The sequence below is a fragment of the Neophocaena asiaeorientalis genome, unplaced genomic scaffold (assembly GCF_003031525.2).
Source record: "Neophocaena asiaeorientalis asiaeorientalis breed wild unplaced genomic scaffold, Neophocaena_asiaeorientalis_V1.1 scaffold17, whole genome shotgun sequence".
NCBI classification, from domain to species: domain Eukaryota; kingdom Metazoa; phylum Chordata; class Mammalia; order Artiodactyla; family Phocoenidae; genus Neophocaena; species Neophocaena asiaeorientalis.
In genome coordinates this window covers 131,404-156,014 of record NW_020171802.1, presented here as the reverse complement: position 1 = coordinate 156,014, position 24,611 = coordinate 131,404, and the positions used below count along the sequence as shown (strand labels likewise).

The 24,611-nt window shown below is 41.1% G+C and overlaps 1 protein-coding gene across 1 annotated transcript in view; it reads left to right on the top strand.

Annotated features, from left to right (window-relative positions):
* The window catches only part of GLDN (gliomedin), a 63,704-nt gene that overhangs the window by 12,854 nt on the left and 26,239 nt on the right, over nt 1–24,611 (top strand). The window contains exon 2 of the mRNA XM_024742250.1: nt 17,179–17,230. Within this exon, the coding sequence (XP_024598018.1) occupies nt 17,179–17,230 (52 nt within the window). The remainder of the gene's footprint in view (nt 1–17,178; nt 17,231–24,611) is intronic.

The window sequence follows — 24,611 nt, the reverse complement described above, 5'->3', positions numbered from 1 at the left end:
CAGATGCTAAGCGCCTGTTCCAGGCAGTGTGGGTGCACACTGTGGTGATAGGAAAAACAAGAAAGGAGCCCTCAGGGAACTCATCAGCTAGTGGGAGGGGGAAATCCTCAAGCACATATGACAGAACAAAGGATAGTAAGACCCTAAGAGAAGTAAGAATAAAATCCAATGGGCAATCAAGAGAGGTTTCAAGAAGAAGGTGGCATTTGAGCTGAAACTTGGGAGATGGGCAGGGCTTCAGAAAGGGAAAAAGGCCCTTGAACGGCAGGTGGTTCATTTTAGGTGGAGCATGATAGAGGGAGATGTAAGAAATGTCTGAAGTCCTGGCCTTCATTCTTGAAAATTATTTTGAGTATAAAATTGAGAATGTTTCCCTTTTAGTACTTGAAAGATGTCACCCCACTATCTTCTCACTTGCCTGTTTGCAATGAGAAGCCTGCTGTTCTTGTCTTTGTTCCTCTCTGTGGGTTGTGTCTTTTCTTCCTCTGGCTGCTCCTAAGATTTACCCTTTACTGAATGTTTTAAGCAGTTTTATTATTATATGCCTTAGTGTCATTTTCTTCATGTTTCTTTTGCTTGTGTTTTGCTGAGCTTATTGGAAATGTGGATTTATAGTTCTCATTAAAATTGGGAAATTTTCTGCCATTATTTCTTCAGATATTTTTCTGCCCACGCTGCTAGCCAGGGACTCTAATTACACATGTATTGGGCTACTTTAAGTTTTTCCACAGCTCACTGATGACCTGTTTGCTTTTTAAGTCTTTTTTCTCCATGTGTTCCGTTTTGTCTAGTTTCTATTGTTATGTCTTCAAATTCATTAATCTTTCTTCTGCTCTTAGTCCCACTCAGTGTACTTTTCACCTCAGACATTCTAACTTTCATTTCTATAAATTTGAATTGGGTGTTTTTTAATATTTTTTAAATTTCTATTTAACATGTTCAGTCTTGCCTCTAGCTTCTTTTTTTTTTTTTTGCGGTACGCAGTCCTCTCACTGTTGTGGCCTCTCCAGTTGCGGAGCACAGGCTCTGGATGCGCAGGCTCAGTGGCCATGGCTCACGGGCCCAGCTGCTCCGTGGCATGTGGGATCTTCCCGGACCGGAGCACGATGAACCCGTGTCCCCTGCACTGGCAGGTGGACTCTCAACCACTGCGCCACCAGGGAAGCCCGCCTCTAGCTTCTTGAATGTTCTCTTTCCTGCTGAGGAATGAAGAATTCATTCATTCACAGCTTACTGTGTGGAAAGCTATTGGCTATGTGTTGAGGTTATAAAAATAAACAAGATATATACTTCCCTTCCCCGAAGTGCTTACAATTAGTGGGGAACAAACAAGTAACCAGGCGATGACAAGAGTGCCCTGATGGGAGAAGTGAGGGTTGCTATGGGAGAGATAAGAACATCTCCGACCTGAGATGGGGAAGAAAGACTTTTGGGAAAGCGACATCAGAGCTACAGCTAGAATGACATACGAAGTGTGAGAATGACTAGGAGTTTTGCAACTTTTTTTCTGATTGTTAATGTTTCCATTATAATAACTTGGAAAATACAGAAAGATATAAAAACTCTAATTTTAAAAGTGGTTTGCATGTCAATAAGTTAACAAAGCATGGTGACTTATGGAGAAATTACCCTGTGATCCTTTCTGTTTTTTTTTTTTTTTTAATTGCTGAAGAATCATCAGGAGAAGAACAAAAAGAGCCCCACCTCGTTAGTCAGGACTCTGTTCTCTAGATCTGAGTTCATAGGGAGTTTTCTGGGAGAGGAAAACAGAGAGAGAGAGAGAGAGACTGCAGGAACTGAAAGACGCTGGAACAAGCCCTTGTTTTTGATGGTACAGGGTAGAACTTCTCAAAGTGTGGGTGGGGGTCATCTTCATCAAAGAGACCTGGGAGCATCTGTTTAAAAATGCTGATGTCTGGGCTACATTCTGGATCTGCTGAGTCAGAATCAGTGGAGGTTGAGTCTGGAAATCTGTATGTAGATTACACTCTAGGTGATTCTAATACATCCTAAATTGGAGAATCATTGGCCAGATCAGGTGGGAGAAGATATTAGAGGCTTGGTAGTTTGATATTTAAAAGAGGAGGGCCCAGGAGAGGGTTCAAGATGGCAGCATAGGAAGATCCTGAACTCACCTCCACCCACAGACACAATAAATCTACAACTACATACGGAATAATTCCCTCTAAAAAGGACATGAAAACTGGATGAACAGAGTCTCCAGAACAAAAGGTAAAAGGACAACATCAAGGCGAACAAGAGAAACAGAAATATGGTCATGCCAAGGAAAAAAACCACACCCTAGCCATGGAAATCCACAATCGGGAAGGATCACAAAGGCAGAGTTTTTTCTGAGGAGCAAGGGATTTGAGCTCCACATGAGGCACCCCAGCCCTTAGATCATGCACAGGAGAGATGAGCACCCAAAACACCTGGCTTTGAAAACCAACAGGAAATATGTCCAGGAAAATTATGGAACTCCAGAGAACAGAAAACTACGGCTTAAAGAGCTCATGCACAGACTCACTCAACCTGAAAATCAGTGCAAAAACACCAGATTGAAAGTGCCTGGACCATAGGTGAGGGGGACCCACTTACTAATCTTGAAGTATCTGCCAAAGAGGCAGGAACCAGTTGGGACACTGCCCTGGGACTGAGACACTGACGAGAGCCATTTTTGTGATCTCAGGCTGCCTTGCTAATACTGGCACTGGAGGGCACCATTTCGGAAATCTCTATATAACCTGTTAGCATCAATGGGCATGCCCCACCAAGAGCCCTGCCTACCCCTGTGCCTTGGCCAGGCCTTACAGCCAGCTGTGCAATAACTCATCCACCAGTGCGTGGAAGCCACCGTGGCAGCCACACAGCCATTTCAAGGGCTAGCCCCACCCACCAGCATACAACAGCCACCACAACCAGGCTGCACAACCATTCATGGGGCCAGCTCCACCCACCAATGTACCGCAGGAGTAGCTACAACCTGGACACAACAGGAGGGCACATGCAGCCTGCATAGGGGACACCCCTGATTACTGGCACTGGTGGCCAGGTGGGATTGCACTTCTGAGCCTCACAGGACATCTCCTACATAAGGCCACTTCTTCAAGACTGGGAAAGGTAGCTGATACATAGAAACAAACACATAAAATTAGGCAGAATGAGGAGACAGAGGAATATGTTCCAATTAAAAGAACAAGGCAAAACCTCAAAATAGGAACTAAGTGAAATGGAGATAAGCAATATACCTGATCAAGTGTTCATAATAATGATCATAAAGATGCTCACTGAACTCAGGAGAAGAATGGACAAATGCAGTGAGAATTTCACAAAAAGATAGAATATATAAGAAAATACCAAACAGAAGTTGTAAATGAATTGAAAAGAATCCACTAGAGGGGTTCAACTGCAGATTGGATGAGGTAGAAGAAGAAATCAGTGAACTGGAAGACAAAGCAATGGAACTCACCCAAACAGAGCAGCAAAATGAAAAATATAATTTAAAAAAATGAAGAATACCCTAAGAGAACTTTGGGACAACATCAAGTGGAATAACATTTGCATTATAGGGGTTCCAAAAGGAGAAGAGAGAGAGAAAAGGCCAGAATAATTATTTGAAGAAATTGTGGCTGAAAACTTTCCTAATCTGGGGAAGGAAACAGACGTTCAAGACCAGGGAGCCTAGAGAGTTCCAAATAAGATGAACCCAAAGAGACACACACTAAGATACATTATGATTAAAATGGTAAAAGTTAAGGATAAAGAGAGAATCTTAAAATCAGCAAGGGAAAAACAACTTGTTACATACAAGAAGAACCCCATATGACTATCAGCAGATTTTTCAGCAGAAACCTTATGGGCCAGAAGGGAGTGGCATAACATATTCAAAGTGTTGAAAGGAAAAAGCTTCCAATCAAGAATTCTCTACCAAGCAAGGTGATCATTCAGAATTGAAGGAAAAATTGAGTTTTCCAGTTAAGCAAAAGCTAAAGACATTCACCACTACTAAACTGGCTCTATAAGAAATATTAAAGGGACTTCTTTAAGCTGAAAAAATGGCACTAATTAATTATATGAAAACATATGAAAGTAAAAGATTTCACTGGAAAAAGTAAATATTATATAAAGCTGGTGGATAATCACCTATAAAGCAACCAGGAATGTTAAAAAAACAAAAGTAGTAAAATTAACTACAATCAAAATAATTAGTTAAGGGATACATAAAATTAAAAGATTTAAAATGTCTCATCACAAGTATAAAATGTGGAGGGGTGTAAAAATATAAAGTTTTGGAATGTGTTCACATTTAAGTTGCTACCAACTTGGAACAGACTGCTATTTACATAGGATGTTGTATGTGAACCTCATGGTAACCACAGGGGAAAAACTTATAGTAAATACCCAAAAGAAAATGAGAAATGAATTGAAATATACCGCTAAAGAAAACCACCAAAACACAAGGATAGAAAGAGAAGAAGAAAGGAACAAATAGGAACCACAAAAACAGCCAGAAAACAATTAACAAAATGGCAATAAGTAAATACCTATCAATAATTACTTTAAATGTAGATGGAATAAATTTTCCAATCAAAAGACAAAGTAGCTGAATGGATTAAAAAAAACAAACGACTCATCTATATACTGCCTACAAGAGACTCACTTCAGAAGTAAGTACACACACACACTACTCTATTTAAAAAGGATAATCAACAAGGACCTACTGTATAGCACAGGGAACTCTGCTCAATGTTATGTGGCAGCCTGGATGGGAGGGGAGTCTGGGGGAGAATGGATATGTGTATGTGTATGTCTGAGTTGCTTTGCTGTGCATCTGAAACTATCACAACATTATTAATTGGCTACACTCCAGTATAAAATAAAAAGTTAAAAAAAAGTGCAACAAAAAAATAAGAAGAAGAGGTAAGTTTTTTGCAAAAAAAAAAAAAAACAGAAGAAGAAGTAAGTACACACACAGACCAAAGGTGAAGGATGGAAAAAATATATTCTATGTAAATGGAAAAGAAAAGAAAGCTGGAGTAGATATACTCATATCAGACAAAATAGGCATTAAACAAAGACTGTAATAAAAGACAAAGAAGGGCATTAGATAATGATAAAGGGGTCAATCCAGTAAGAAGATGTAACATTTATAAATGTATATGCACCCAACAGAGGAGCACCAAGATATATAAAGCAAATAGTAATGGACTTAAAGGGAGAAATTAAAAGCAATATAATAATAGTAGGGAACTATAACACCCCATTTACATCAATGGATAAACCATACAGAAATAAAATCAATAAGGAAACAGCAGACTTAAATGACACATTAAACCAGATGTATTTTATTTTTTAACATCTTTATTGGAGTATAATTGCTTCACAGTATTGTGCTAGTTTATGCTGTACAGCAAAGTGAATCAGCCACATGCACACATGCATCCCCATATCTCCTCCCTCGTGTGTCTCCCTCCCACCCTCCCTATCCCACCCCTCTAGGTGGTCACAAAGCACCGAGCTGATCTCCCTGTGCCATGCAGCTGCCTCCCACCAGCTATCCACTTCACATTTTAGACTAGATGTATTTTAATACAATAGATGCAGAAAAAGCATTTGTCAAAATTCAACATACATTAATGATAAAAACTCTCAACAAAGTAGGTATAAAAGGAACATACCTCAGCATAATAAAGGCCATATATGACAGACCCACAACTAACATCACACTCAACAACAAAAAGCTGAAAACTTTTCCTCTAAGATCATAAACAAGACAAGGATGCCCACTCTAACCACTGTTGCTCAACATAGTATTGGAAGTTCTAGCCATAGAAACTTGGCAAGAAAAATTAATAAAAGGTATACAAATAGGAAAGGAAGAAGTAAAAACTGTCACTATTTCCAGATGACATGATAATATACATAGAAAACCCTAGACTCTATCAAAAAATTGTTGGAACTAATAAATGAATTCAGAACAGTAGCAGGATACCAAATCAATATATAAAAATCGGTGGTGGGAATTCCCTGGCAGTCCAGTGGTTAGGATTCTGCGCTTCCACTGCAGGAGGCCCAGGTTCGATCCCTGGTCAGGAAACTAAGATCCCTCAGAGCTGCTTGGTGTGGGCAAAAAAAATAAAAAAATTAAAAAATCTGTGACATATCTATACACTAAGAACAAACTATCAGAAAGAGAAATTAAGAAAACAAACCCATTAGCAATGCAAACCCAAATCAAAAAGAAGAAAATACCTAGGAATAAAATTAACCAAGGAGGGGCTTCCCTGGTGGTGCAGTGGTTTAGAATCTGCCTGCCAATGCAGGGGACACAGGTTCGAGCCCTGGTCCAGGAAGATCCCACATGCCGTGGAGCAGCTAAGCCCATGTACCACAACTACTGAGCCTGCGCTCTAGAGCTCGTGAGCCACAACTACTGAAGCCCGTGCACTTAGAGCCCGTGCTCCTCAACAAGAGAAGCCACCGCAATGAGAAGCCTGCACACCACAACGAAGAGTAGCCCCCACTTGCCACAACTAGAGAAAGCCTGTGTGCAGCAACAAAGACCCAACACAACCAAAAATAAATATAAATAAAATAAATAAATTTATATTTAAAAAATTAACCAAGGAGGTAAAAGACCTATATGTTGAAAACTACAAGACATTAATGAAAGAAATTGAAGGAGTCATAAATAAGTGGAAAGATATTCTGTGCTCATGGATTGCAATAATTAATATTGTTAAAGTGTCCAAACTACCCAAAGCAATCTACAGATTCAACGCAATCACTATCAAAATGTCAATGGCAAATTTCACAGAACTTAAACAAATAATTCTAAAATTTGTACAGAACTACAAAAGACCCTGAATAGCCAAAATAATCTTGATAAAGAAGAACAAAGCTGGGGAAGTATCACATTCCCTGATTTCAAACTATACTATACTATACTATACTATACTGATACTGGCACAAAAACTGACACATAGATCAGTGGAACAGAATTAAGAACTAACAAATTAGCCTACACATATATGGACAATTAATATATGACAAAGGAGCAGTAGAGAACATACAATGGAGAAAGACAGTCTCTTCAGTAAATATTGTTGTGAAAACTGGACAGCCATATGCCAAAAAAAAAAAAGGAAGAAAGAAACTAGACCACTATCTTACACCATACACAAAAATTAACTCAAAATAGATTAAAGACTTGAAAGAAAGACCTGAAACCATAACCATTACTAGAAGAAAACATAGGCAGTAACCTGATTGACATCAGTCTTAGCTATGTTTTTGTGGATCTTACTCCAAAGGCAAGGGAAACAAAAGCAAAAATAAACAAATGGGACCAAATCAAACTAAAAAGCTTCTGCACAGCAAAGGGAACCATCAACAAAACAAAGAACAATCTACTGAATGGTAGAAGTTATTTGCAAATCATATATCCAATAAGGGGTTATTTTCCAAAATATATTTAAAAACTCTTACATCAACAACAACAAAAACCTGATTCAGGAAATGGACAGAGGATCTGAATAGACATTTTTCCAAAGAAGATATAGAGAAGGCCAACAGGCACATGAAAAAAATGTTCAACATCACTAGTTATCAGGGAAATACAAATCAAAACCACAATGAGATATCACCTCACACCTGTTAGAATGGCTATTATTGAAAATACAGGTAATAACAAATATTGGGGAGGATGTGGAGAAAAGGGAACCCTTATGCACTATTGGTGGGACTTTAAATTGGTGCAGCCACTATGGAAATTAGTATGGAGATTCCTCAAAAAATTAAAAATATAACTACCATATGACCCAGCTATTCCGCTTCTGGGTATTTACCCGAAGAACACAAAAGCACTAATTTGAAAAGATATATGCACCCCTTTGTTCACTGCAGCATTATTTACAATAGCCAAGATATGGAAACAACCTAAGTGCCCATCGATGAATGAATGGATAAAGAAGATGGAATGGGATACTATTCAGCCATAAAACATAATGTAGTCATGCCATTTGTGACAACATAGATGGACCTTGAGAGTATTATACTAAGTGAAATTAGATGGAGAAAGACAGATACCATATGATTTCACTCAAGTGTGAAATCTTAAACAAAAAACCCAAGAAACAAAATAAAACAAACTCATAGATACAGAGAAGAGATTAGTGATTACCAGAGGCGAAGGAGGTTGGAGGGTTGGGTGAAAGTAGTCAACTGTGTGTTGATGGATGGTAACTAGACTTATGGTAGTCTACTCTACTGTATACAGATGTTGAACTATAATACTGTACACCTGAAACACAAGTTTTTAAAAGGAAGAATTAGTTGAATTGTAGGACACTAAGTAAATAAATAAATAAGCGGGACCCAACCCTGGGACAGGTTGCATCCCTAACATCAGGGAGGGGGCTGCAGGTGTTTGATTACGGTGAGGATGAATTTTTTTTCATATGTTTATTGGTGATTTGAAATCATTGTGGGAGATTTTTCATGTTTTAACTCATTTTTTAATTTGTTTTTAAAAATTTTTTCTTACTAATCTACAAATACCTTTTATATAGAAAAGCTGTTTGCTTTTAGTGTATTACACATGTTGCAATATTTTTCCCTTAGTAATGATTATAACATTTATTGAGAACCTAAAACTTGCCAGGCACTATGCTAAGAGCTTTACATATGTGTGTCAAAAAAGTCCTTATCCTAGTAACAACCTTATGAGGTAGTTGCTATTATTATCATTATTATGATTATTCCCGTTTTACAGACAGGTCGCTGAGGCTTAGAGAGCATCCCGCTCAAGGACACAGAGCCAGTGAGTGAAGGAACTGGCACTCAGATCAGACTTAGCTGTATCTGACTCCCAAAACTCATGTTCTTTACACCACACCGTTCAGCCCTGGGTGTTATCTTTTAATTTTGTTTGCTGGGGGTTTTTTTGGTGGGGAGTATTTAAAATTTTCCATTTTCATGTAGTCAAATCTATAAAGTCCTTCATTTATGGGTTCTTCTTTTGCTTTTATGCTTAAAATGTTCTTTCCTACTTCAAGTCTCAAGATCAAATAGTTACCAATATTTTCTCATAGTTACATATAATTTCACTTGAAAGCTGTTCCATTACATTTGCATGTGTTTAAAATACACAGAGATAGAGCTTTTCCCCTTTAAGAAACAACTGGCCAGAATAAATTGTACAATTGCTGGGCTTGAAAATAGGCAATTCAATACAAAACAACTTCTTAAAGTTGGATTTGAACTTAGTAACTTGATTTTTAGCTGCTACTTTTTCTTATGACTGGGGGAGAACTGTGTCAGGATGAGATGCAGTATAAGTAGATAAAACATCATGTTGTCTCCATGTTTGGGTCTATCTCCGACCTGGAGGAAGAAAGGTGTGAGCACAGGAGATAGTGGGAGAAGGCGTTCTGAGCCTCCTCTGGGAGTGGCCCATCACTCCTGGTTCTGGAGCCGGGTCAGCATGTTAGCGTGAGGAGTCCAGGCTGTCAGCAGCTCCCAACTAAGCAGGCGACAGGAGGAAATGCAAAAGGACAGGCCATTCCTGAGAGGCAGCTGCCTGAACTGCAGACAGGACAAGGCTGAGAACTGGGGCTTGCTGGCACCTGAGGGGCTTCTGGTGGGAGAAGGGAATGGTTTAGGAAGAGAGTTATAATACCAATCGAGGCTTATATTTAATGGGTTAGGGCAATTATCAATTTATATCTGGCTATTTCTATAAATCCTACTCTGTTTTACATTTCAAAACTAGTAATCAGGCTTTGATTAAAATAGTATGAATTGACGATTTTTTAAAAAGCAGAATCAGCTGATTTACATTCAAATCATGAGAAATCATGTTTATGTAACACTAGTATGAACACCAAAAAGTTGTTTTTATAAGGACTCCTTCATTTACTCCTCACAGCCACTCCCTGGGCTAAGTATTGCCATGAGTCCTGTTTTGTCAAGGGGCTGGGGAGCTAGTAGGGGATCCTGCTCAGCCAGCAAGAAGCAAGTCACTCATCTCCCCCATCAGGTCAGACCTAAAGAAGGCCTCCAAGCACACCTGGGGAAGGAATTGCTCCTTCAGGGACTTCTGTCATGCATTTCTAGGTGTCCCCAGGGTTAATAAATATCACAGGGCTGTTCCCCCAGGCCCTGATCTGAGCTGAAAGTAATCTTGCCAGAGACATTGGGTGAGGGCATTTGCTGGAACTGCCCCTTCCAACTGGGATTGCTGAGGAGGCCTGGGCCCAGCCTGAGCTGCTTCAGCTTCTGTGACTCCCCAGCCTTTGTGTGCAAGAGGGCTGGCCAAGGCTGTGGGTGGACTCTAAAGCAATACATGTTAACTGTTTGTTCAGCATTTTATTAGAGAATCCAGGCAATTACTGAGGCAGGGTGAGAAAGAGGGCGATGGGAGGCCGCACCGTCACTAGCAATTCAGTTCAGCCCTTGTAAGCTACTCAGGAAAATAAATGCCTTAGGGACAAGTAGTCTGAGACCCCTGCTCCTTGGAGGGCAGGCTGGTCTTCACCTCCATTCTGATCTACTTAGCAAAGCAGGAAGAGCTGGGGAATACCATGTTTTCCCTATGGCATTGCATTTTCATTGATGTTTGAGACTCCTTTTCATTCAGCACCCCAGTCTCTACCTGGCCAACTCAGCCCTAACCAGGTATTTCTACTCAAGACAGCATGAAGTGTTTCTGTTATTTTCTGTTAGCCATGTATCAGGGATCCTATAGGATAACCCTAGCATCTCCAAGCTCCTATTTTCTAAGGATTAGTGGAGTGTTTGCCAAAAAGGTTATCTTAAGCAAACGGGCACAAAGAGAAACAGGTAACCACATGCTAGATGTTCGGTTCCCATATACTGCTGGTCAAAAAAGGAATAATATCTTTGGTTGAAGAGCACATTCCCCTCCCAATTGATTGAGTAGTCAATGATGAAGTATTTATTGAATATCTACTATGTGCTCAATGCCTTTCTAATGCTGGCAAATGGACCAGATTAGTGAATGCGGTGTACAGGAAGAGTACGTCCCTACCAATAGGAGCCCATCTGGTTGAGGAGCCCGAAAAAACATGACAGAGCATGCCAGCAAGCAGCCATGTGGTGATGCTGCTGGGCTGTAAAGGGGGCAGTTAGTGGGAATGGGTGTCTTTGGGGAAGACTCGTTAGGATTTAGCTGGGCTCCGAGGATACCAGTTTCAACTGACAAGAGCACTCGGCCCCAGGCCATTAGTGTGGGATGGCCAGGGTTTGTTCACTTGCGACAAATGCCTAGACCTTTGGCTGATCTTCCTGTGGGGCTGCAGGAAGAAGGTCGTGCCTCAGTATTTCACCCCGTACATAGCAAACCCCACCTTCCTGTTGGGGTTTGCAGATTGTCATCACAACGTCTTGGTCCCAGTGTGAATTCCTGCCTTTCAGAGGGATGAGTCCAGGGTAGCTCACCGCAGCTTCAGACCCCATGAGGGATTCCGCCAATACCTGTGATCTAACCCTGCAGCAGCTGGGCCACCACATTCATAGCTCAATGTTTTCTAAAGGATCATTTGCGTACACAAAATAACAGCAATTCGCATAATTAAGGAGCACCATAAAGGGTATTCAGTTGTCTAAGAAAATGGAATTTAAGTTACAAAATAGGTCAGATCTGAAAGGTGACTTGGAATTTAAACAGTGTTGCCCCCAGCAAACCAGAACCTGTACTTAGGGAACTTCAGAGAAGCCATGACAGGACACATATTTTAGCAGTACATAAACTGGTGATGACAGGCAGGTTTGCTCCCTTACTTTTTCGTGAATCAGTCCTGAGAGTAAAAGGTGAGAGGAAGGGAGTTCAAGAGGGAGGCCAGCCAACCACCTGAGGTTTTGTGTTCTGATCATCAGTGGCAGCAGACAGCATTTAGCTCTATTCATTCTGATGAGAAACACTTTTGATTAAACCTTTCTCTTTTGCACAGAAGAGATTTCTTGAAGTTGATGCATAATCAACTGGTAAAAATCTAATATCTTGGTCACATTCAAAGTAAACTAAAGCAAAAATTTGCATTTCCTGTTGAATTTCAGACAATTCCTTTTGCAAAGGCTAAATGGTATGAAAAAGTAGATGCGGAGGAAAAACAGGACTCTATTCTGGAACCAGCTAGGGGAGGCTGGGCCAGCTACTTCACTTGCTTTCTTTGGACCTCAGCTTTCTTATCCCTCCTCCCCTGACTCTAGGTCTCCAGGTGTCCCTCCCCACTTCCTCCCCTGATTCCTCCTGGGAGCAGAGTTTGAAATCATCTATCTAGTCCAACCCTCTCATTTTACAGATAAGTTAACCCAGACTAGCTTCATTCTATTTGTTTTTTTATTTGGAGGGTTGGCAATTTATGTGGGAAAAAGAAAAATCTTATGACTAATGAACAATTTGAAACTCACTAGACAACTGTTCTAGTTCATTCTACGTTCATTTGTCTAGAAGCAACAGAGATCTGTCCAAGTTATTCCAAGTGATGGGGGTTATTGTGAAGGCATGATATTTGGATTCCCGGGAAAGCTGGATCATTAGACCCATCTTTTGGCTTCATATAATGCTTGCATGCTCTCTTCTCTCTCTCTGAATTATTAAAAGCATAGCAAAATAAAATTCACCCATAATCCCAACGTATCTTTTAAAACAATACAAACTAAGAAATGAAAATCCCCCTTTTATCTCCTAGTCTCAGTCTCCAGGAGAAAAAAAAATCTGTTAATGGTTTGGTTCATGAGCCTTCCAACTTTTCTCTGTGCTTATCCAGACATATCTAAATATTCTTTTTCAACCAAAAAGTTGTATTGTGTTATGTGGCTTGGGCTGCACCTTGCTTTTATCACTTAACAGTATGCCAAGGCCATCTTTCCAGATTAGTACATATAGATCTACTTCATTCTTTCTCATCTGTTTAACAAGTGCCTTACTGATGAACATTTAGATTTTTTGCATGCCTTTGCCATCACAATGTTGCAATAAGCATTCTTGCCCAGATATCCTTGTATAAGCTTCCTGCAAGTGAGATTCCCAGTTCATAGCATTTTCTTTCTCATAGAGGCTGCCAAATTAGTCCCATCTATTTTTAGTTTGAATTAGAGCCAGCTCAAGCCATCTGATGCCAGATTAGCAAGAAGTCCATTACTTTTCTTCAGAGGCCCCTTCCTTGCCCATGAATTTCCTAAGATCCCATGAGTCCTACTGATCCAGTGAGACCAGTTCTGTATCCAGAGAGAAAACTGGAAGGTCTGGTCAGGCCACTAATGGGACCCATTTTGGTAGTCTTTTCTCCCATTGCTGCCATATGTTGTCAAAGCTGAAAACAAGTCCCCATGCCTTATAAGGCATGGCAAAGACCAGTGATGATGGCCAGTGTGATTGGAGCAGAGCAATGGGGGAGAGCAGGGGGAGATGGCCTCGAGAAGGGGCAGGGCCACGTCCTGGATGGGTCCTGCCTGACACCCCCAGGACAATGAGCTCTAAGGCCTCTTCCAGCTTCACCATTCTCAAATCCTAAATCAAGATCTAGGAAGCCTTGTATACCAAATATGACTCCTTAATTTGACAAGCTAGATTTTGTGACTTTCAATTTTGACTTTTCTTATTTTCTTCCAAACTCTTAATCATTATTATCAGGGAAAAAAAAAAAGTTTCTGATTTTCTTATGGCCATACCTTTTCATACCATGTTTTACCTTGGTACAATCTTATATAGACCATGTTTGTTAAAAGAATATTCCCGAGTGAAGATTAACACAATTTACTGGTAAATATCTAAATTAACTTTTAGCATATAAATGAAGCCAAAAGATCAGGGAATGAAAACTCCTTCTTCATCATTTTTTATAGAAGCTGTGCCAACTGCAGACCAGTGATGAGCATAAAAGAGAGAAAGGTTAATTTTCCCTATTGATGCTTCTGTTGTTTCTAACTACTCCTTCTGCTGTGATCCCCCAGGCAACAAATGAAGCATTGTGAAGCCTCTAATGGTCCTCTCAATGGACAATTATACATTTTTTAAGATGATAAATTTTGTAGTGCAGCTGATTGCATTAATTTATGAGCATGACTAAACACAGTGAATCGAAATTTCTTCTGGTTACGTTAAGATACTCATCAGAGCCATAATAGAAAGTGCAGTAAACCTGGAATCAGGAAACCTGGAGCTGAGCCTGTCTTTTCCAAGAGCAAGCTGTGTGACCGAATAAATGACCTCACCTCGCTAAGCCTCTCTGTTGCTATCTGTACAAAAGGGAGAGTTTCACGGCCCAATATACTTCAGCTCAGGGAGTGGTTGTGGCTGGGAGGGAAGGGTGTGTTTTGGGAGGGGCACCTGGGATGCTCTAAAGCCTTGCTTAGCTGAAGGTGGTGTATACATGTTTGTTTTATTATTCATCTTTAAACTGTTGACACACCTTTCATATTTTTGTGACATGTATGATATATTTCACAATAAATTTCTAAAGCAGTTAGCAAGCACCTGCTGACACACTTCACAAAAAGTAAATACCGTACAAGTTTCCCTCTGGATCTCCTAGCAAACAAAATAAACCTAGGTAGAAGACAAAACAAATTTTCCCTTCAAACCAAAACATGTTCTTTTTACAAAGAGTTTAATTGAGAGAGAAATCAGTGAAAATTTTGAATAAAACAGAAGGGCCAATCATGCTTAGTATAGCTCCCTCTGACCCTGGCTCTCTATTGCTCCTTACTTGAGGAGGGGTTTTTAGGTTTCAGTTCTCCTTCGTAAGTTTCTCTCCAGAAATATTCTAGAAAGTCAAAGACAAAGAGAGAATCTGGAAAGCAGCAAGAGAGAAGCATAAAGTAGCATTTTCGTATGTACTACTTTTTTTATATAAATGAAAAGACACTATACATACTGCTCTGTACCTTGTATTTTTTCGTTTATCTTGGAGATCTTTCAATATCATCTTTATGGATTTAAATTTACTCTTTTTCACAGTATTTCCTTATGTGAATATGCTACAATTTCTCTAACCAGACCTCACTGATAATTATTTAGGTTGTTTCTAGTTTTTGCTTTTGCCCACATTTTTGCAACAACCATCTTTGTACTTACATCTTCTCATGCATATATGAGTGTATCTGTAGAATAAATCTCAAAGTGTAATTGATGAGTCAAAATGTAGATCCATTTAAATTTTAGTAGATATTGTCAAAATGCCATCCAAAGAGGCAGTATCCCTTTACATTTCCATCAGCACAATATGAGAGTGCTACTTTCCTGACACCCTTGTGAGAAGTGCTCTGTTATTCTTTTTATTAGCAAACCTAAGAAGTAAAAATAGTATTTCATAATTTGATGTTTTTCTTCAACTATAAGTGAAGATAAGGCACTATTTTTTTTTCTTTGAACTTTCTGCCTGGTTCCAATGCCCATTTTCCTTTGTTTTTGTTTTTTTCCCTTTACTTATTGCTTTGTAACAACTCTTTATATACAAGCCCTTTGCAATTATTTTTCTAAGTTTGTGTTTCTCCTTTGTTATTGTTTGTAGTATTTTACCTCTTGCAGAAATTTTTAATTATTAGACAGTTGAATTTATCACATTTTTCCTATATATAGCATGAGGGTTGTTTCTTTCTTAGAAAAGTCTTTCCTACTCTAATACCATTATAAATATTTTTCCCAAGGTTTCCTTCAGTATTTTCACTAGTTTGTTTTTAACTTTTAATTTTTTGATTAATGGGGCTCACTTAACTTGTTTAGTGTAAGGAGTGAAATAGGGATCCATCTTTTTAATTTTTCCCCACATTTCTATCCATCTGTCTCAACTCCATTTTCCAACTAATAATGTTTCTTCCCACAGTTTTGAAATGCCACATTATTTGGGTCTAAAAATTGCTCTATGTATAAATTTTAAATTCTTGGATGGTAAATTGATAAATTAAGTCATTCCAGGCATATCCAAGGAACCATCAAAACAGTAGCATAAATAGAGTTTGCTTATCATATGCCGGGCCCTGTTGTAAGAGTATTGCATGTATTCACTCATTTATCCACATAACCATGCTTTAAGTAAGGTAGGTACTGTTAACTCCATTTACAGACAAGGACACTGCAGCACAGAGAGGTTAAGTAATTTTCCCAAGGTCACACTGCTTGTGAATGGCAAAGCCATGATTAGAACACAAGCAGTTTGACTTCAGGATTCATGCCTCTATCTGCACTCTCTGCTGCCTCCACAAAACAGAAAACACTTTTGTGTGTGCTTCCTACATGCCAGGCACTGTTCTAAGAGCTTCACATACAACTTCACTAAAGCTTCACAACAATCCTAAGAGGTAAGTACTACAAATATCCCCATTTTACAGATGAGCAAACTGAGGCAGAGTGGAACTATAGAACAGAAAGGGAGGGGGGAATGGTGTGAGCTGAGGCCGGAGAAGGAGGAATTTTGCTGTATCTTCAGAGCAGCAAGGAGTCACAAAAGTGTTTGAAGCAGGACTGACCTGATCAGATTTGGGTTTTGTGAAGCTCATTAGCAGCAGTGTGGAAAATGCATGGGGGGAGGAGTGTAAAGTGGTGTGTGGGAACCAGGTGTCAGGATGGTACCACAATGCAGTGACCATGTATTCCAGGTGGCCATCCAGTGGCAAGTAGGCAGTGTCCACATGGCATGAGAATCACTCCTCTAAGGGCAGTTTCCACATGCCAGACATGGAGCTGCCTAACCCTCAAGACAGCTACTCATATAATCTACAATTTCAGAAGAAACCAAAGTGTCAAGGAGTTAAGTACCTCACCCGTACTCACTCAGATAGTTAAGTGTTTGCTTCTGACTGCTAAGCTCACCAGCCCTCTTTATTCAGACCCACAGATTGAGCCCTTCAGACACTGTGGGGGCCAGCCTGGCTGTAGATTTGGTGATTCCTTCCCCATCCTCGGCCTTCTCAGAGTGGTAGAAATCAAGGAGATTCTGTTGACAATGTTGATAGATGAGCTGCAGGTATAAAAAAAATCTTTAGATCTTTTAAGGGTTTCTTTTCAGTTTTAGGTTAACTTTTCCTCGGACTTCTACATATTCTCCTGAAGTTATTTTGTTAATCTTTATCATTGCTTTCTGCTTGTCTGAATAAAGGGCAAGTTCAGGGTCCACTGCCTACCATACCGCTATTAATGGTTCTCTCTTCCTGCAGATCCGAGTGATGGTGGACCTGTGCAACAGCACCAGGGGTATCTGCCTGACAGGTAGGCTGGCCGAGCACTGACCAAGAGCAGCTTACACGGGAAACACATATGCTGGCCAAAGGGCTGGGGCAGAATGAACACCTAGGAACTCCTTAGGTTATAAAAATACATGTTGGTTTACTTGTATACCAGATGTTTTCAATGGGCTGAAAATCAATAGTAATATAATTTTGAAAAATAATAATATTTTTGGTATTGCCACAGAAATACAACCATGGAAAATAACTAGGACTTGGGTAATTAGAAATATGTGGTACCCTGAACTGAGGTCATTGATGTTTTCCTTATTTCCATTAGTTTTTTAAATGGGAAAAGAAAGGAAAAAGACCTCGCTAAATAGTAGAGAGCTCTTACCAGAAGTAATTATTTCCCTATATCATACATACAGCTTGAATGGGAAGCTCTAGATGCAAACCGCTAATTAGTTAAGAAAATACTTTTTATGAAGAGTGCTTTGTGTGGTGCCTACTATGTGCTGGGTGGGACTGGAGGTTGGTCATACTCTGTCCCCCTCCACGCAGTGAATCAAGGACAAGTAGAAAGGAGGGAGGGAATTAACCTCAAGGCACATCAAGCCTTAGGACCTGGAATGGCTAGTGGATGGGGCAGGGGAAGAGCACAGTGGTCTTTTTTCTTGTTTTCTTTTGGCTGCTCAAGGTCTTAATTCCCTGACCAGAGATTGAACCCACACCCCCTGCAGTGGAAGCACAGTCTTAACCACTGGACCGCCAGGGAAGTCCCAGGGGAATGGTCTTGACGTGATTATTCCAGAGTCTGAGAGAGACCAGCCTCTTGTCTCAGGGCAGGGACGCCTGCCTCCTGCCCTTCAGAAGCTCATGTGGAGAGCACCTGTGCTGGCCAATGGGCCAGGGACAGAATGAATACCTAGAAACCCTTTAGGTTATGAAAATACATGTTGGTTTGCTTTTACCATATGTTTTTACTGGGCTAAAAACCAATTATAATGTAATTATGAAAAATAATAATATTTTCAATATGGCCATGGAAAATAACTTGATCTTGGGTAATTAGAAATGTGTGGTACCTTGAACTGAGGCCAGTCACCCGATTCATCACCCTCTGCCCCGGCCAGGCACTAACCAGGCCCAAGGATGGGCCTACGGTGCCTGATTTCAGACACTGCATTTTCTGCCTCTGAGAAGGGGGTGTAGCATTCTGAGGAAACAGAGGGAAATTATTTTTGCATTAAATGTGTGTTATGGAGAGGTCCACATCCAGAGGGCAGAGTGGGAAGACCCTGAGCTCACTCCCTCCCATGGACACACCGAAACTACAATTACTTATAGAACAACCATCTCTGAGAACCACCTGAAGACTAGCAGAACAGATTTTCTAAACTAAGAATAGAAAGCAAAGGACGCAGTGAGACAGGCAGGAGTGGCAGAGACACAGTCTAGTCCAACCCACACCCCCAGTGCAGCAACCCACACACAGGAGGGACGTCACAGCCACAGAGATTCCCCCTGAGGAGCAAGGGCTACAAGCCCCACATCAGGCTCCCCAGCCTGGGAGACCTGTACTGGGAAGACAAGCCCCCATAATGCCTGGCTTTGTAAACCAGTTAGGTTTACGTTTAGGCGAGTGGAAGGGCTGTGGGAGACTGAGACTCTCCTGAGGGGCTTTCACACACATTCATTCACTCTGACTCCCAGTACAGAGGCAGCAGCTTGAAAGTGCTTGGGTCACATGAGAAGGAGACTCACTGATGAATTTTAAGGCGTGTGCTGGAGGGGCAGGGTTCTGGGGATGGAAGCACTGGCAGGCACCATTTCTGTCACTGTCCATCAACCTGACTAACACTGTGTGCCCCACCCTGACTTTCCCCTGAGGACCAACTCCAGCTGGTCCCTCCAAAACACTTTCTGCCTTGCCCCAACAGCTGGGCAGCCCTGGCTGGCACCAGCATCCCTCCAAAGTGGCTCCCACTCCAGGGGGCCAGCCCCACACCACAGAGCACCCACAATAGTCCCAGACTGGCCTCGAAGTCAGTTGCACTGAGGCCAGTCCTGTGCATCAGCATGCCCACAGCAGTGCTCTGGTGACCAGGGGGGATTGCCCCACTGAGCCCCACAGGACACCTTTCACGTAAGGCCACTCTTGCAAGACTAGGAGATTTAGCCAACATCCCTAATACATAGAAACAAACACAGAGAGTTAGGCAAAATAAAGAGACAAAGGCATACCTTCCAAATGAAAAAACAAGACAAAACATCAGAAAAGGAACTAAATTAAACAGAGATAAGCAATTTATAAGATAAAGAGTTCAGAGTAATAGTCATAAAGATAACCACTGACTCTAGAGAACAATGGACGAACTCAGTGAGAATTTCAACAAAGAGAAAGAAAATATAAAAAAGAACCAATCAGAACTGAAGGATACAATAATTGAAATGAAAAATACACTAGAATGAATCAATAACAGATTAGAGGATGCAGAACAGATCAGCAATCTGGAAGACAGAATAGTGAAAATCACCTAATCAAAACAGTGAAAAGAAAAAGAATTTTAAACAATGAGATAATTTAAGGGACCTCTGGGTCAAGCATACTAACATTTGAATTACAGGGGTCCCATAAGAAGAAGAGAGAGAGAGAGAAAGGGACAGAAAACCTACTTGAAGAAATAATATCTGAAAACTTCCCTAACTTGGCAAAGGAAATAGACATCCAGGTCCAGGAAGCACAGGGAATCCCCAAAAAGATGAACCCAAAGAGGCCCACAACAAGACACATTATAATTAAAATGTCAAAAGTTAAAGAATCTTATAAGCAGCAACAAAAAAACTAGTTATGTACAAGGAAACCCCCATAAGACTATCAGCTGATTTTTCAGCAGAAACTTCATAGCCAGAAGGAACCCCTATGTTCATTGCAGCATTATTTACAATATCCAAAATATGAAAGCAACCTAAGTGCCCATTGATAGATGAATGGCTAAAGAAGATGTGGTATATATGTACAATCAAAAAAAAAAAAAAAAAAAAAAAATGAAATTTTGCCATTTGCAGCAAAATGGATGGACCTAGAGGGTAATATGCTAAGTGAAATAAGTCTGACAGAGAAAGACAAATATTGTATGATTTCACTTATATGTGGAAACTAGAAAACAAAACAAATGAACAAACATAAAACAGAAACAGACTCACAGATATAGAGAACAAACAGGGAGGAAAGGGGGGTTAGGGGGTAAGTGAAATAAGTGAGGGAGATTAAGGGGTACAAAATTCCAGTTATAAAATAAATGAGTCATGGGGATGTAGTGTCCAGCATAGGGAATATAGTCAATATTATTGCAGTAAGTTTGTACTGTGACAAATTACTAGACTTTTGGTGATCAATTTATAATGTATATTAATGTTGAATCACTATGTAGTGTACCTGAAACTAACATAATATTGTAGGTCAACTCCGCTTCAATTTAAAAAAGAAAGAAAAAATCCTTTTACGGAGTAAATGCACAGCTCTCATGGACTTTAAAGATAAACACAAGACTTTGAAGCCATCTGAAGCTTGTGTTGGACCTCCTCAGTCTATGGCCGCAGGCTCTGGGGAGGTCCTGCTCACTTCACAGCGCACAGTGTGTGTGCAGTTGTAAGAAACCTCTTCTGCAATATTCTCCCCAGTACCTCTCGTTACCTGCTGTGTGTTAGGAGCTCAACTCTGGTTGAGTCTGTTGAATGACTAAACCTGTGATTTATGTAAGTGATTAATAGGAGTGGTGGGCTGGTAAGAAAGATGCTTCTCTGAGGAACTCTGTGTCCAAGTCTGACTCTTGTTCGCTTAGTTCAGCCTCAGAGAGAAAAGCCATAATCCTGTGGCTTCTTAGAAAATGCTAATTGAGTTACTCAAGTCACATTTCAGCCCTCACAGAAAATTAAATATCTTCAGAACAGCTTGATCCTTTATTCTGAAACCCTCGTGGCTTAAGCACCTTTCTTCCATCTCCGGGAGTCCCTTTTCAGCGTTCCCGTGTGTGACAGTAATGAGCGCTAGAGAAATGCTCAAATGGATGGAATTACAGGCACAAAAGCCCTGTTGAGAGGCACAGGAAAAGCCTCTTTCTTTCTGATTTTTATAGTGGTAGAATGAGAGCCAAGCTGTTCAGTGAATGTGGGCTGGAGCTATTGAGACCACTTAGGAGAGACTGGCGGGATCGCATCTATGCTGGAAATGGGTTGAGGAAGTTATTCTTTGGCACCTAAAAATGCTTTTCAAATGCCAGCCCCTTCATTTTTCATGATAGCTTGAAATTGGACCTCCTTTTACACAGAAAGCCCTTCAATTAAAACTTAGGTGTGAAAAGTGCAAGTTGAAAGGCAAGGAGGTACCTAGGGATAGGCCAAGCTGCCTGGATTGGGGGCGGGGAGGTGACAGGACCCAGGACTGAATTGGGGAACTTCGGGGAGAGGGGCAGAGAGCCTTGGTCCAGAACTCCCAGAAAATGCCTTCAGGAAGGATTGCCAGGGCAGACCCTGGGCTTGGGGCCTGAGAACAAGATCTAGCTCCACACTAGATTCATCTTTTAAAAAGCAGGTGCATGTGACTTGAGGCTAGTCCAGCTGTGACCATGAAACCCCATGAGTCCCTTTCCCAGGACTCAGCTGTGGTTGCTCTGGGGACAAAGACAGATGCCGTGTAGTTTTGTGCAGCTGGTGCTATCTCAGGTGAATAGTGAGGGCACTTCACTAGCTAGAGTAGTCTGGAGTTTTTGCTAGTGCAGAGTTTGTCAAATGACATGTGGTTTTCTGGATGCATCTTACCCCTGAACCCAGGTTTCCTTGGGACCCCAGAAGCATATCTTCTGGAAGAGCAGATATCTTGAAGAAGGCAGGTCTTGGGTAATTCTTCACCTCCAGTGGCCTCCACGTAGGGGCTTGTTGGAAAATCTCTAAACCATAATATTGCTGAACTGCTTGTTGCAACAGAGTTGCTTGAAATCCACAGTGCCCATTCTCCTTGCAGCCACGAGACTCCAACCCAGTGATAACACTTCTTATCCTATTTCCAGGCAGACATCAATAGTGGATCATAGTTGCTGCCGAGCATGGCCTCAGGTCTCAGGTCATTCTTTTCTGGTGTTGCAGAAAGTTGTACTAATTGATTAGAATTGGCACTTGAAATAAAAGCTATTTGCTGGAACTTCCCTCGTGGTCCAGTGGTAAAGAATCCGCCTTCCAATGCAGGGGACATGGGTTCGATTCCTGGTCAGGGGACTAAGATGCCACGGGGCAACTAAGTCCACGCACCACAACTACTGAGCTCACACGCCTCAACTAGAGAGCCCGCGTGCTGCAAACTACAGAACCCACGCACTCTGGAACCCACCCGCCACGACTACAGAGCCCACACGCCCTGGAGCCTGCGCACCACAGCTAAAGAAGAGAAAACCCGCACGCCACAACTAGAGAGAGAAAACCCACACGCCACAACTAGAGAGAAGCCCATGCACCGCAACAAAGAGCCCGCGTGCCGCAACTAAGACCCAACGTGGCGAAAAAAATGAAATTAAAAACAAAAAAACGTATTTGCCATCCCTACTGTACTCATTTTTAAGGTTGCCATGGTCATAATCCAAAGTTGAAATGCACCAAATAAATGAGATTGGACCAAAGCTTCAGTTTAATGGGGGCATGTGAGGAAAGATACATACTTTCCCATATCAGGTGCCCTGGGACTGGCAGAATAGCTGGCAGCAGGGGTGGTTGCAGAGGATGGACCAGCACACAGAGGGTGGGAACTGAGGCCTCAAAGCTGTAGACAGTTCAACCTTTGGTAAACAAATGGATAGGCCATTCTCGGAACAGCTAGTGTAGCTGATGATGTTCTCACTCAACTGGCCTCACTGAGCAAACTAGCAAGTTGTTTTAGTGTTGGTGGATTCGAGCTCCAAATGTGGATTCGGGCTTGGACCCTGTCAGGCCATCCCTTAAGGAAAGCCAAGCATGCCTGCCTCCCAAGGGAAAGAGGGGATCACCCCCACTCTGGCCAGAGCTCCTCTCTGGCACTGACGCTGTGGCTGGCATGAATCCTGAGCCCCAGGGAGTCCTTGCTGGGAGCAGGAGTAGGAAAGAGTCAAGACTACATACCTCGGAGGTGTTCCAGGCCTGGAAATATCAGATTTATGAAGTTGCATCTTTCACTAGCTCTTCCTATGGCAGCAGAACCAGGCCTTACTTTCTTTTCTTTATTTTTTAACATCATTATTGGAGTATAATTGCTTTACAATGTTGTGTTAGTTTCTGCTGTATAACAAAGTGAATCAGCTATACGTATACATATATCCCCATATATTCTCCCTGTTGCGTCTCCCTCCCACCCTCCCTATCCCACCCCTCTAGGTGGTCACAAAGCACGGAACTGATCTCCCCGTGCTTTGCAGCTGCTTCCAACTAGCTGTCTATTTTACACTTGGTTGTGTATATATGTCAGTGCTACTCTGTCACTTCGTCCCAGCTTGCCCTTCTCCCTCCCCATGTTCTCAAGTCCATTCTCTACGTCTACATCTTTATTTCTGTCCTGCCCCTAGGTTCGTCAGAACCATTTTTTTTTAGATTCCATATATATGTGTTAGCATACGGTATTTGTTTTTCTTTCTGACTTAACTTCACTCTATATGGCATACTCTAGGCACATCCACCTCACTACAAATAACTCAATTTCACTTATTTTCATGTTTGTTGGCAATCTGTATATCTTCTTTGGAGAAATGTCTATTTAGGTCTTCCACCCATTTTTGGATTGGGTTGTTTGTTTTGTTGACATTGAGTTGCATGAGTTGCTTGTATATTTTGGAGATTAATCCTTTGTCAGTTGCTTCATTTGCAAATATTTTCTCCCATTCTAGGGTTGTCTTTTCATCTTGTTTATGTTTTCCTTCACTGTGAAAAAGCTTTTAAGTTTCATTAGGTCTCATTTGTTTTTGTTTTTATTTCCATTTCTCTAGGAGGTGGGTCAAAAAGGACCTTGCTGTGATTTATGTCATAGCATGTTCTGCCTATGTTTTCCTCTAAGAGTTTGACAGTGTCTGGCCTTACATTTAGGTCTCTAATCCATTTTGAGTTTATTTTTGTGTATGGTGTTAGGAAGTGTTCTAATTTAATTCTTTTACATGTAGCTGTCTAGTTTACCCAGCACTACCTATTGAAGAGGCTGTATTTTCTCCATTGTTTATTATTGCCTCCTTTATCAAAGATAAGGTGACCATATGTGCGTGGGTTTTATCTCTGGGCTTTCTATCTTGTTCCATTGATCTATGTTTCTGTTTTTGTGCCAGTACCATACTGTCTTGATTACTGTAGCTTTGTAGTATAGTCTGAAGTCAGGGAGCCTGATTCCTCCAGCTCCGTTTTTCTTTCTCAAG